This window comes from Babylonia areolata, chromosome 1 (assembly GCF_041734735.1).
Source record: "Babylonia areolata isolate BAREFJ2019XMU chromosome 1, ASM4173473v1, whole genome shotgun sequence".
NCBI classification, from domain to species: Eukaryota; Metazoa; Mollusca; class Gastropoda; order Neogastropoda; family Buccinidae; genus Babylonia; species Babylonia areolata.
Window position 1 is genome coordinate 92,743,562 of NC_134876.1, and position 15,389 is coordinate 92,758,950.

A 15,389-nucleotide genomic window follows, 5' to 3' on the forward strand; every position below is an offset into this window, starting at 1 on the left:
ACATTAATCCCTTGAACAATTTCATTGTATGTTTCAGTGTCAGGTCTGGTTATGTAGAAACTGAATGGGTTTTTTTTTCGTGCTCTTCCACATCATGATTAAAATAAACAGTTATGGGAACCTAACACTCTCTAGAACCTAATATTACAGAGGGTCAGTTTTGTTATTGTTGCTTCCCTTCCGCTGTTGGGTTGAATGGGGTTGCAATTTATTGATACACTTAAAGATCAAATCACTGGTCATGTCAATGGTGGTGTGTTAGTCATGTCAGCTCTACATTATTTTTTATCAACATGCAATGAAAGATTCAAAGAATGTAACTTGTGTTCACACTTTCTTCAGGATTTCTACCATGTTTGTATTGAGTGGAAAGCTTGAAGCAGTGACTAGTTTAAAGCGGGCGCTAGCCAGCGGGACAAAGGGGAGGTTACCTACTTCCGGGAGGTTATCGGCCGTAGTTTCGTTTTCTCCGCATAGGCGGATAGTAGTTTGCACAGGACAGGAATGTCAGACCCCTGCCGGAGTCTGCACTAGTTGGGTCACGGTTAAGTATGTGTAATTAAATGTAACTTTTTTTTTTTACCCTTGACGTGAAGTAGATGCAAACGTGGCAATAGCCTTGAGATGGCCTTAGTGGTCGGCAAGGCTCTAAGCACCATAATTTGATTCTCTCAGAAGAAAGCGTTTAGAATGTTTATGGTATCCACTGCAACTGTTTATATTTTCATTTACTGCATGATTAACTGCTTCACAATTAACTGAAACATATTCTTTGAGGACATTAACATAAGTCATGTGTGGTTCCATGAAGATATACCATGAAAGTTCAGTCAGATATATTTTCTTTCACTTCTCTTCCATGCTTATTTGTAATGTCTGTTAAGTCAAAATGAACGGGCACTCAAGAGATTATACTTCTCTGTCTCTCTCTTTCTCTTTTCACTCCCTATTCACTCACATCCATTCCTAGTTAATTAAAATCATGCTTTTATTACTCTCCTTTATTCAACTCGTTCATAAACATACTTTTGCACGCATCATGTATGCATGAAAGGATCAACACACACACACACAGAATTCCATTGTCTCTCTCTTCTTATCTTTATCCAGTGCATGTTCATGCACTCATATACATATATTCATGCAGACATTATGTGTAAGAATTAATGCACACACACACACACACACACGCACACACACATACAGATATGCTTATTGCACATATGGAATGCAAAACAAAAGTTTTTTCAGTCTTAGGGTGGAAGTGGGGGTATAGTGAGGAGGAGAGGGGGTGGGGGGGGTAGATTGGGGGCAGGAAGGGGGAGGGGAAAGAAGTTATGGAAATGTCAACAAAAACAACAAACTGTTATAAATTCTCTGTATATTTCTGTTGGGAACAAGCAACAGATCTCCAAGGTGAAATTTGTGACAAGTCAAGAGATTCTTCGGGAGTTGTATGACCAGCTTATATTAGTATTCATGATTCATTCTGAACTGTCATGTTTCCCACTTCCCAAACAGCAGTCAGGGTGACAAAATATGATCAACAATGTGTGGGTTATTTATCCACACTGTGACAGATACAGAAAAAGAAAGAAAAAAAAAGGGACAAATGACCATTAAAGCTTTCAGTTTTCTTCTTCTTCTTCTGCGTTCATGGGCTGCAACTCCCACGTTCACTCGTATGCACACGAGTGGGCTTTTACGTGTATGACCGTTTTTACCCCGCCATGTAGCCAGCCATACTCCGTTTCCGGGGGTGTGCATGCTGGGTGTGTTCTTGTTTCCATAACCCACCGAACGCTGACATGGATTACAGGATCTTTAACGAGCGTATTTGATCTTCTGCTTGCATACACACGCGAAGGGGGTTCAGGCACTAGCAGGTCTGCACATATGTTGACCTGGGAGATCGTAAAAATCTCCACCCTTCACCCACCAGACACCGTCACCGTGATTCGAACCCGGGACCCTCAGACTGACAGTCCAACGCTTTAACCACTCGGCTATTGCGCCCGTCGTTTCAGTTTTCAATGATGCCACATGGTGAAGCTTTGTTTCTCTCTCTCTCTCTCTCTCTCACACACACACACATATACACACATCATACTGGCTCTGATGCATTCACTTCCCATGAGAAAGCAGAATTTGCATTCAGCCAAAAGGGGCAAGAACGAAATTAAATTCTTTAGAGTGCTCTAAAAGTGATCAGTTTCTTCATCAGTTCATGTAAAGATGACCATGTGTATACATCTGGATAAGAAAACTGCTTCAGTTTTTAGAACAAAATCAAATTCTATAGAGTGCTCTAAAAGTGATCAGGTTATTCATGTAAAGATGACCATATGCATCTGGATAAGAAAACTGCTGCTGCAGTTTGTGAATGTTCACCACGGTTGCTATCAGCTCGACTGCCAACTGAATCGATGCACTCCCATCTTATGGCAAAGAAAATCTCCCATAATTAAGTAATTTCTCTAGACATAAGATAAATTAAAAACCCTTGAAATACTTACATCAACTCTCAGAAAGATATAACTCTGTGGAGAAAAAAGAATTTTGAAAAATTGATTGGTCTGAAACTTGTCTCTTAAAACAAATAAGTGAAAGCAGTTTATGAACTATAAAACAAATTAGATACATCCAAGATGTTGCTTTCAACATTTTATGACCTCAAGATCTCAATTTTTCAAGTTCCCCACTCTCTTACTTTCTAACAAAAGATCCCGTCCTGACCTCTGATGATGTCATTCATAAAGGTATGTTCAGAAAGGTTTTTAGAGTAAGTTTATCGTCATGTCAGTCTGGACCTTTTAAAAGTGTGGCATTTCAAAAACAAAACAAAAACTTAACTTTTATTCTTTTTCACAGGACAGGAGTCATAATGGCTGCCGGAAAAAGAGGGCGCTAGCCAGCGGGACAAAGGGGAGGTTACCTACTTCCGGGAGGTTATCGGCCGTAGTTTCGTTTTCTCCGCATAGGCGGATAGTAGTTTGCACAGGCAGGAATGTCAGACCCCTGCCGGAGTCTGCACTAGTTGGGTCACGGTAAGTATGTCATTTAAACATAATTTTAGATAGAAAATTTCCTTTTTATTCTTTTTCTTTCTTTCCTTGAAGTAAGCTTTCACTGTTCAATCTGCCTGCGTTCTGCTTGAAAAGACGGCCAATGATATCCTTTCACACTGTCCATCAGAGCTTCTGAAGTCCATCACAGAATGCCTTGCTTTCCCTCCCGCTTCCAAATGATGACCATGCCCTGAGCATCACAGGAAGCCAGCAGACTCTCGTCACAGTTGAAGCAGACGTCCAACACTGGTGCTGAGTGTCCCAGCAGCTTGTTGACGCACGACTTGCTCTCTTTCGTCACATCGAAAAAGTACACGCACATGTCCTCGCTTCCTGAAACTGTAGGCCAACATTTTTGTTTGTTTGTTTGTTACTAGCATGCTCGTTTGTGGTGTTAGCTCCTCCCCAGATACCCCCCACCTTTCTCTCTCTCTCTCTCACACACACACACACACATTCACACACACACACTCATTCACACACACACACTCATTCACACAGTCATGTAAGTAATTTAATAACTAAGAGTTGATGAGAGTACAGAATACAATTCTCCATCAACATCAACCTTCCTATGAAGTTAGATTTACATGCTAAGCTTTTTGAATGCCTCTGAGTCTGTGTTTTGAGTCCCCTGTACGTCCAAACACTATTTCACAAATACAGAATGTCTTTTAGTCTTCCTGCACTTCGTAACAAATTCCATTATTTCCTTTTTCAATATTTGTGTCTTTTGCACACATTATATTCGCTTACATTAGAAAACAAAACAAAAAACATAAACAAATCATTTTTTTTATGAAAGGAATTAAACATGTAAGTAACTGTCTTATTTCAGGAATTCTCTTCTACACTTATAACAACAACAAAAAACACCAAAAAAAAACAAACAAACAAAAAAAACAACAAAAAAAAACAACGAAAAAAAACAAACAATTACAATTTTCAGTTTCTTGTAACTGTACTTATTATACCTCTTTCTTCTTCTTCTGCAACATTTACTCTTAAGTGAGCTATTACATTTATGACCTTTTTTTTTTCTCCACCACCAATGTATGTATACATACTCCGTTTTGATGGTATATCATACTTCTTTCAAAATGATCTGCCTCAAAATCAACATGCACTCGACCAAAATGTTCTCTTAACACACCCAACCCCCCCATCACCCCCCCCTCCCCCGCTCCCCCAAACACCCCCACCCCCACCCCCCTGCCCACACACACACACCCTCCGCACACACACACACAAACTGGACATGTAAGAAAAGCCACTTACTGACGCAGGCTCCTTGGCGGAATGACATGAGAGGGCAGAATGAACTCTTGATAAATGCTGTTTTCTGCTTCACTGGGAACACTCTCTTCAGCTGCAAGGCCCCATCATTTGACATTATTCTGCAAAACAGCATTTTCTGATATGACAAGAATAAAAATTAAAAAAAGACATATCTTTGAACTGGATCCAAAATAAGACAAGGAGTGTTCAATATTAAAAACAGCAAGTTCAGCTAATTTTTCTCTTCCAACAGTACAAGGACACACACACATTCACAGCCATTGCTCTTTAGCACTTTCAATGTGTTTTCACACAGGTAAACAACAGGAAAGGAACCCTTCATGTTTTACTTACCTGTTTGTCAACTAATGAAGGTGTATCTTTCACTTAATAATATGTAAGCTGTTAAGAGGCAAATATGGCTTACTATGCTCTTGTAGGAGCAAGAATTACTGTACTTAACAGCTGTTTGACACATCGAGGTCAGCAGGTACCTCTAAAGTGTTGGGTTTTTTTCTTCTTTTTTTCAACAGTGTATAATACAGAAGCAGAGCATAATACAGAAATACAAATTTGCTTGAAAAAGAATTATGACCTTTTTGTACATGCTTTCAGGCACACACACACACACACACACACAGACGCACATCCATACATACTCAAAAATGTACGGTTCTTTCAGGAAAAGTATATATATATATATATATATATATATATAAGAGATGGTGTTAAGAGACCAAGTTTTAAAATAAAGTAATAAAGGTGACATAAATTGTACACATATTGAACAACTGAAACTGTCAGTTCAACCACAAAATCAAAGCTTTAACGTTTCACATACTGTTTTCTAATCATTTTTCATAAATTCTCCTTTTTCCATGGATTCCTTCAGCCTGCATAACACCTGACAAAGGTCCTGCCTACCTGAACAGACATGAAGAGCTGAGGCAGATTTTACCTGAACAGACACAAGGAGTTGAGGCAGCAGTTGACGAGCAGAGAGGGGTCCCTGGCCTCCCGACTAACCCAGGCCCTGGCTGAAATACTGGTGATGGGCCGGCCCTCGCTCACCGTGATCCTGTGAAGACAGTTTTTCAGTTACAGTTTCTTCTTCTTCTTCTTCTTCTGCGTTCACTCGTATGCACACGAGTGGGCTTTTACGTGTATGACCGTTTTTACCCCGCCATGTAGGCAGCCATACTCCGTTTTCGGGGGTGTGCATGCTGGGTATGTTCTTGTTTCCATAACCCATCGAATGCTAACATGGATTACAGGATCTTTAACGTGCGTATTTGATCTTCTGCTTGCATATACACACGAAGGGGGTTCAGGCACTAGCAGGTCTGCACATATGTTGACCTGGGAGGTCGTAAAAATCTCCACCCTTTACCCACCAGGCGCCGTCACCGTGATTCGAACCCGGGACTCTCAGATTGACAGTCCAACACTTTAACCACTCGGCTATTGCGCCCGTCAGTTACAGTTTCAATTTCTCAAGAAGGCATCACTGTGTTTGGGCTAATCCATATATGCTACACCACATCTTCCAAGCAGATGCCTGAACAGCAGCATTACCCAATGTGCTTAGTCAGGCCTTGAGTGCATGCATATATATTCATGTACCTATCCAAGTGGATTTCTTCTATGCAATTTTGACAGAGGACAACACTCGTTGCCATGGGTTCTTTTTCAGTGCGCCGAGTGCATACTTGCACACGGGACCTCGGTTCATCATCACATCTGAATGAGCAGACGCTCAGTTCAATTTTCCAGTCAAATGTGGGAGAAAGGGCGAGAGCGGAATTCAAACCCTGACCCTCACAGACTTGATCAGACATGGACTCAAAGACTTGTGAAGACATGGACTCACAGACATGATCAGACATGGACTCACAGACTTGATCAGACATGGACTCACAGACATGATCAGACATGGACTCAAAGACATGATCAGACATGGACTCACAGACTTGATCAGACATGGACTCACAGACTTGATCAGACATGGACTCAAAGACTTGTGAAGACATGGACTCACAGACATGATCAGACATGGACTCACAGACTTGATCAGACATGGACTCACAGACATGATCAGACATGGACTCACAGACATGATCAGACATGGACTCACAGACTTGATCAGACATGGACTCACAGACTTGATCAGACATGGACTCACAGACTTGTGAAGACACCCAGGCAAGAACCGACACCTCAGCATGCTACAGGTAACATGGTAAGGAGTACTTCTGTATCATTCTGATTTCTGTATTGGCATTTTGGCAATATTTCTTCCTCCTTTATAATAAATCTGCCCCTAGACCCCGGCCAAAAACTTTTCACTTTTCAAATTACTCAGTCCGCCCCCCTGAGGTACTAGAGCACATTCCTTTTTCTCTGTTCAGTTACTCACTAAAAGAACAAGGAGGTAAATCTTTTATCTGAATGTTTGCTGACAAACAAGCATATGAAAACGACTGTCTCTGTTATGCAATCAAGAAAGCAACACTCAATGGAAATTGTTTGTGTGCTTTCTGCAGCTCTTTTCTTCTTCTCGTTCGTAAGAGCTTTCTGCAGCTAAAACCATGAGAGGGTTAAACTGATAATGAATAGGTTTAGTCTCTCACAATTCTGATTGAAGATTTGAGCTGAGAAGCTAAATCAGTCATCAGAGCAAAGATATGAAGCATACAGTTCTGAATTATTCAGATCAACTCTGAGCTCAGTTGGTTTGTCAGTGTAAATGCCATTCTCACACACAAGCACAAGCACTTCCACTGAAAAAAAGACACAAAGTGCACAAAAACTACTCCCAAATATATCCACACACACACACACACACACACACACACACGCACATACACATGTTCACGTACACATGCTTGAGTAAACAAATACACACCCAAGCACTGGCACTCATATGCACATATCAATAATAACCAAAAATCAGATACACATAAAACCATCATGTTCACGCACACACCTCCTTACATGCACACCAGTCCCTACCTGTGAGTTTTGGTGAGTTTGCCAGTGGCCACATCCACAGTAAAGGAGAAAATGGAACCTTTGTCATCACCAGCCCACAGGATATGTCCGCTGGGGTCAAAGGCCATGGCATGAACTTTTCCTGTCACTTTGCTGCTCCCCCCCTGTTGGCAGTACAGTGTCAAAACATAATGGTCAAGCCTTGCAATGATCTCCCTTTAACATCTCTATTTCTGTGGAACTGTAGTCTCCACATAAGCAGGCATGCTCAAATTGAACATTAATGACACCTTGCTGAGAAACTGACTGCCAAGGAACTGACTTAATTGGGAAACGTAGGTCATAAGGGGCTTCATATAACATGAGACAGACATGCACATACTGGAAACTGATGCTATAAATGGGCACAACGCACATTACTTAAAGAGATGTACAAGCATGTGCTACTTGTGTACGTTATGTGTGTGAGCTTGTGGGCATGTGTGTGTATGTGTGTGTGCGTGTGTGTGTGTTTGTAGGTATTTGCATGTATGTAATAACAGTTTATATATTACACATAACCCTGCACATGGAACTGACCTTGTAGCCTTTGCCTGTGGACATGTTCATGACCTGCACCTGACATCTGCTGTTGCCAGTCTGCATCAAGTCAAGGCCAAATCATCACGTACACTTGCATTCAGAAGTTAATCCAGACTACACATTAAATTTTATATCAGAAATATATTTTTCTATATAGGAAATTTTCTATCTAAAATTACGTTTAAATAACATACTTACCGTGACCCAACTAGTGCAGACTCTGGCAGGGGTCTGACATTCCTGTCCTGTGCAAACTACTATCCGCCTATGCGGAGAAAACGAAAGCAACTACGGCCGATAACCTCCCGGAAGTAGGTAACGTCCCCTTTGTCCCGCTGGCTAGCGCCCTCTTTTGACGGCAACAGCCTACAATTTTGATTTATTTCTATTCTGCTGGTATATTTCTATGATTTTCATCTTGTTGTTTTTCCCTTACCACAGTGTTTGCAAGTTTTGTTTATTCATTTTATGAATAATATATCATACAGACAGAGAGCACATGATTACAGAGATAATTCTAGTTAACAGCCAATGTCTGTATCAGAGAATACAGATACAGATTTTTTTTTGGGGGGGCGGGGGGTTAAGAAAGAAAACAATGATGCATGCATACGTTCTTGGTTTCTTGGTATTTCTCACCTAATTTCTACAAAGCAAATAATGAGTACAAGGAAGTTAGTCAAGCAAACAGTACTTCCTAATATTTATGACTGATGTCAGGTATGCTAGCCATGCGTCACTCTCCCTAGCATGTACAATTTAATGCTGAATATAAGTCAAGTGCAATCAACATGGGATATTAATTCCGGATGAACAGTATAATACAGATAAAATGACATAGAAAGATGAGGCAGCAAGGCAGCAAAACAAAAAAACAACACACAAAGCAAAAGTACTCTTAACAACTAGGGAACGAGGACTGCATCAGTTCAACTTCAGTTCCAGGAACACACACACACACACACACACACACAACAGATACACACACACTCGCACACACACATATGCTTGTGTGCATATACACAGAGAGACACAGACACACAAATAGACAAGTGCACATGTACGCACACACACAGAGACAGATACACACAAACACAGACAGATACACTCACTCAAACACATAAAAAAACAACAAAACACACACACACACACACACACACACACACACACACACACAGAGGGGTGGTGGGGGTGGTGAAAGGATACAACAAACATGTTGTTGTTGAGTGGCTGGAAGAGACAGGTGAGCAGCTCTGCCCCTCCCCCATCCTCTATCACCCTCATGCAGGTGCCGGCCGCCACGTCCCACAGCCGAGCAGTGCCGTCCAACGAAACTGACAGGATCACATCGTTGGACAGCGACCACACAAAGTCTGAAAAACAAGAGCTCAAAAGCATGTATGTAGTCACTACACCACAGAAACAATTCTTGAAGAATCCGAACAAGAGTTCAAAGCATGTATGCATTCACTACACCGCAGAAACAATTCTTGAAGAATCTAAACAAGAGTTCAAAGCATGTATGCATTCACTACACCGCAGAACAATTCTTGAAGAATCCAAACAAGAGTTCAAAGCATGTATACATTCACTACACCACAGAAACAAATCTCAAAGATTTTTTTTTTTTTTTATTTTTTTTTTTTTACAAAATTCAGTCCAGGAAGTGTGTGTCTGAAAAAGTATATACAAATTATCAAAACAACGGGTATTAGTCAGTCCAGGAAGAGTGTGTATGAAACAGTGTACAGAAATGATGGCAGCAACTGCCACTGTTGTTTTATTATTGTTCAGTATCATACTCATTTCATAAGGGGTAGCATGGCAATTCAAGAAAGATAACTCTTGACTTCTGATGCCACTGAACACATGGGCTGAAAAGTACCTGTGTCTGTTTTCATTTGTATATCATATAGCTTGCCTGCAGAAGACACTACAGGGTCAAAAAGGAAACTTTCTATCTAAAATTACGTTTAAATAACATACTTACCGTGACCCAACTAGTGCAGACTCCGGCAGGGGTCTGACATTCCTGTCCTGTGCAAACTACTATCCGCCTATGCGGAGAAAATGAGAGAACTACGGCCGATAACCTCCCGGAAGTAGGTAACGTCCCCTTTGTCCCCCTGGCTAGCGCCCTCTTTTGACGGCAGCCATCTCGACACCTGTTTTTCGCATTTTCTATCTGTCTATCAATTCTTTGGCGTCTGCACTAGTTGGGTCACGGTTAAGTATGTGTAATTAAATATGTCATTCCCTCATCTTGTTTTGTGCTGTGATCTATGTCTGTTCTTTGTTCATCAGGTGAATACATTATTTGCCAAAAATTAAAGTATAAAGAAAAAAAAAAATTCAGCGTAACAGAAGAGATATCAAGGAAATGAATCCATGTATGTGTGCGTGCGTGCAAGTGTGACAATGAAGAGGGGGGACCACTACTCACCACATACTGCAGCAGTGTGGCCACGCAGCATGCAGATGACAGTGGCAGGGGGAGGGATGACCTGGCAGATGGAAAGGGTGCTGTCCACCGAGGCACACGCTACCCGGGACTTGTCGTCATTGGCAAATTTGACAGTCGTCACTGAAAACAAGCGTTCAGATACAATAACCATCTTCACAGACAAAAAAACAACAACAATATCATTCTCAGAGAAAAACAATCATGGTTGGTTTGGTTGGTATTTTCAATATAATCTATTCAAGACAATAACTGAAAATGTGTGAGATTATGTTACTCAATTCAATGTGTTAATAAAACAATAAATGACAATGTATGATATTATGTTACATAAATATATTAAACACACACACACACACACAAACACACACACACACACAGAACAACTGACATAAAGGAAAATTAATACTTCTTGTTCAATCCTAAGATGCCTGTGAAGGAATAACTGAGGCAGTAATGACCCAGGCATACACATAAGCGCACACACATAGACACACACATGCACACACACAAATGCACAAATGTGCGCATGCGCACACGCGCACACACACATGCGAACACACACGCACGTATCCTTGAACATTACATAATTCTAAACACCCAAACTCAGCCAAATAAGTACCATAAAAACTACTGACAAATGACAACTGACCTGCAGCCTTGTGCTGGTCAAAGATGTGATGCATACCACTGAAGGCATAGTTCTCTGATAAGCTCTTCCCTCCTGCCATGGCCCTGGGTAAACAGTCAGTTAAGTGTATGTCATTCAGACACATATGTATACAAAGGTATCAGCTGTGTATGGGTTATTTTGTTGGGTAATTTATACTGATTTATTATATAATTTGTTATTTTACTGTTTTGACCAATCAAACATTACACTGACATCACAAGAACAACATAAACATTTAGGTGGGCAGTGAAAATGAACATCTCTATATTTGGTACCCAGTGTTTCAAAGCATGTTTGAAACCTGTCCGTTTACTTAGCAGTTTAAACTATGAAACTGATTTGTGGTAGCAGAACAAGTGAACATTTTTTTTTTTTTTTTTTTTTTTTTTTTTGCTGCCCCATCATCTGCACCATTTCAGTGGCATTACTCCCACGCCTGCTCATTTAGGTTACCCCATATACGGCCACACCCGGGTTCGTCCGTCGCAGTCCCAGCTGCAGCAGTCCACAGGGAGCCATCAATGTTAGGTCGCCAGGAGGCCACGCACCAGAGGAGACCCTGCACTGCTGCTGAGTCACTTCGGTGGTGTTCAGTGGTGCCTGTTCTGATTTAACGTACTTAGGACACCACCTACTAAGCCCCCTACTAACGACAATAATGGCTTAGTCGCGGAGCCAGACTGAGTGAGCGTCCCTCCCAGAGTGGAGACCGCCACCACGTCCCTCAAACAACAGCCCCCATGAATCTGCCGACACTGACAACATTGACAGAACTCACCCCAAGCATGGAAGTGGAGGAGCATCGAAACTGAGCTCACCATGAGAGCAGAGCATGAAAGGCCACAGACTTTGAGACTGTTTTGTTTATATTGATGATGATGAAGGAGGAGGAGGATGACGATGACTATGTTGCTATGGAGGTCCATTTTGGTTTGGGACTGCGTGACAAGGCTGTACTCTACGCTTCCTGTCATAATGATATCCCAGCGTTAACCAGGCCCGAGAGATACAGACACTTGCAGTGTTGGTCAGGTGATTAGAGCAACACACCCAAAGGCGCATCCTTGAAGTGGATGACACTCGACTGTGTGGTCCCAGTCTCCCCATTTAAGCCCACAGCACACTCAACTCTGGGTAGGAGCCGGCCACGGGCCGAAAAACCCACCAGATTCATACCAATGACTGGTGTCTCGTTTTTGTGGAAAAATCTGTCAAAATTACACAATACATTTTTTTTTGTTGTTGTTGTTTTTACTTTCTTTTATCATGCATTCTTTTTTTCATCATTATTATTCAATATATTTCTTCTTTTTTTTTCAGTCAGACTTACTTGCTGGCTTCTGCAGCACTGGTAGGCACAAGCTCAATGCTGTCATACACATGCTTCATGGGACCTTCATACAGATGCTTGAGAGAGCTGCTACTCATGTGACGCCGGTGGTGGTACTTGCGGCCATCACTTGAGGGCTCAAAACTCTGAAAAATATTCCATGCACCACTGCAAATGAAGAACAAAAAACAGCAGGATCAAATATGAACCCTTGCTTAACTGTACAATTAAACAGGGTTATAAAGTGGCAGACACGAGCAGACAGAAGTGTATGGGTGCTGCTCAGTATTGTATAATCTGATAGTGTACTACTTGAAAGTATGTGACAGAACAGTTGTATATTAGTTTGGCAGGTCTCAATTCACTCATACAGACAGAAACGCACACTCACATCACAAATACCACACAACACATACATGGATGCACACATAACCACACAAATTACAAATCCAATATATATGACACAAACACACACATGCACACATGTGTACACATACACACACAATGACACATGCTGGCATGTGCAAACACTCATATCCACACAAACACACACAAACGGAGGCACACACACTCATACAAATATGATATATGCTCACACACTTGGAATATAAGAAAATTAACAGACAGATGCAAAATGTTTTCTAAGCACACACCTCTGCAGTGTTACGGCTGATACTGCGAAGACTGAATGATCGGCTTTTGACACTTCTGCAAAGATAGATAAGTCATTAACTTCACTGATCAGTCAATAAACCAATCAATTCACATTCAACTTTCTCCAGAGATAGATAAATCAGTTTATATTTAACAGAAATATAAACTATGGTCGTAAATTGCACACACACAACACACACACACACACACACAAACACACATCTGGAAACTGTCTGTATTAGTGTATATGTAATAACACACACACACACACACACACACACACACACACACACACACACACAAAGAGGCACACATACATGTACACACACACATTCACACATAATGATGTACACACACACACACATATATATATATATATACACACACACATACATGTGAACTCATGTGTGTGTACATGCAATCATTCATGTCTGTTGTGCCCACACAAATACTTAACACATACCCTGCATCAGAAAATGAAGGACTGCCATATCGTGTATTCAGCAGTTGTGCTCTCAGTCGAAGATAATCCTTTCTTGCTTGGGAATCTCTTTGCTATGAACATAATTCAAGACACAAGTCAACAATAAGAAAGTCCACTAATGCATACAATAAATTTAGCTTTATAATAGTTTTCAAAGGTTTCAATCATTCTATTTCAGTGTAAACACAAAATACTTCCCAATTCCCAGAGAGCACAGTCTTTTCTGTCCAAAAAAAAAGAAAATGCTTCAATGAGAAAAGAACTGAGGGATTACACTTAATAATAATAATAATAATAATAATAATTCTAATTTCAATAACAATTTTATTAAACTATTAAAAAAAATCAAACAAATTAGAAAAAAAGAACAAGAAGAAAACAAAGGAGAAGGAAAGAAGGAGGAAAAAGACAATGACAACAGAACTAAATAACAGAAACAGAAAAGGAGAATGGAAAAAAGAAAAAAAATGCCAGCTTGGACTTGGAGAGATTATAATCCTAACTAAAGTGATTGCGAAACAAATCAAATGATCATTTCAAAAGAATTTAACAATTTAGACAAGAATCTCAATATATTTTTAAGCTATCAACTTGTGAAACTGTAAATTGTGTCTTTAACAAAAATAGAATAAAATAGAGAAGGGGGGGGTGGGGGGGGGGGGGCAATATGTGTGTGTTCCAGAGAAAGAGAAGAGAGAGAAGCCAGGCATACATGTTCAATGGATTGTAAATATTTTTGGAAGTGTTACAAACAATACCTCATTCTTTGCATTTTCTCTGAGGAGCTGACTTCGTCTTCGAATGTAGAGCGTTCCTGAAAAAGAAGTCATGACTTCATCAATAATTCATTTTACTCATTATTTTGAAGATAAGGTACACTCCTCCACCAAAAAGAATTCTTTATTATAATTGTTGTTTTTGCTTGTTATGTTTTGTTGTTGCTTTCTTTTGTGTGTGTGTGTCCGTGGGGGGGGGGGGGGGGGGGGGGGGGGTGCGTAGGTGGATGGGGGCGGGGGCTTGTTTCTCTTTTTCTTTTGACTCTTCCCCTCCCTCCACCCCACCCCTCCTGGATGTAGCTGGAATCTAGTCTTCCTTAAACTAGTGAAAACAAATTATTTATTAGCTACTAGTCTATTCTTCACTTTGAAGAAACTGAACAAAATATTTTTTGTTTTGTTACTTGGACGGGTGTCGGTGTTATTGTTGTTGTTGTTTGTGTGTGTGTGTGTGTGTGTGTGTGTGTGTGTGTGTGTGTGTGTGTTGTTGTTGTTGTTGTTGTTGTTGTTGTTGTTGTTGTTGTTGTTGCTGCTGCTGTTTGTTGTTGTTGTTGTTGTTGTTGCTGCTGCTGCTGCTGTTTTGTTTTTGTTTGTTTTTTTTGTTTTTTTTGTTTTGTTTTTTTACGTTTTCTTTAAAACGTACGATGCCATCAAAACAGACCATGACTGACATAAGACACATGCTATTGTTAATGTTATTGTACCTGTCCAGGATTTCAATGAAAAAGTAATTAAATGATGGAGGGCATACACGAAAAGATAAATCTCTTGAATGTCATTTCCTTTGATACTCACGAAATTGTGGACAATTAGGAGCCCTGTACGCATTAAACTTTGCATCGATAGCCAACACTTGCTGCCACACAGCAGCCATAGTTCATCGTCTGCAAGAATCCCTTACAACATTGTTCATTGCCCGGAAGTTAACTTTAGATCATTCTTTAGTCTATGATATATCTAGCTTTTATTGTTACAAATATTTTTCCCGTGCTTGACTCTTATTTGGAAATGGGAATCATGTTTGTAACGAATGCTGACAAATTTGTAATCGCGAGTGGTGTAAGGGACAAAAGAAGGCTTACAGTGTCTATT

General features: G+C 40.5%; 1 protein-coding gene across 1 annotated transcript; it reads right to left on the bottom strand.

The window, feature by feature from the left end:
* Positions 1–40: 40 nt before the first annotated feature.
* LOC143289247 (WD repeat-containing protein 13-like) lies at positions 41–15,195 on the bottom strand. The gene is made up of 13 exons (XM_076598228.1): positions 15,093–15,195; positions 14,280–14,335; positions 13,501–13,592; positions 13,037–13,091; positions 12,384–12,529; positions 11,033–11,115; positions 10,363–10,503; positions 9,126–9,292; positions 7,917–7,976; positions 7,359–7,501; positions 5,305–5,424; positions 4,347–4,465; positions 41–3,407 (listed from the first exon to the last, which is right to left on the bottom strand). The coding sequence occupies exons 1-13, from the start codon at positions 15,169–15,171 to the stop codon at positions 3,211–3,213; spliced, it is 1,458 nt and encodes a 485-aa protein (XP_076454343.1). The 5' UTR covers positions 15,172–15,195; the 3' UTR covers positions 41–3,210.
* Positions 15,196–15,389: the final 194 nt, after the last annotated feature.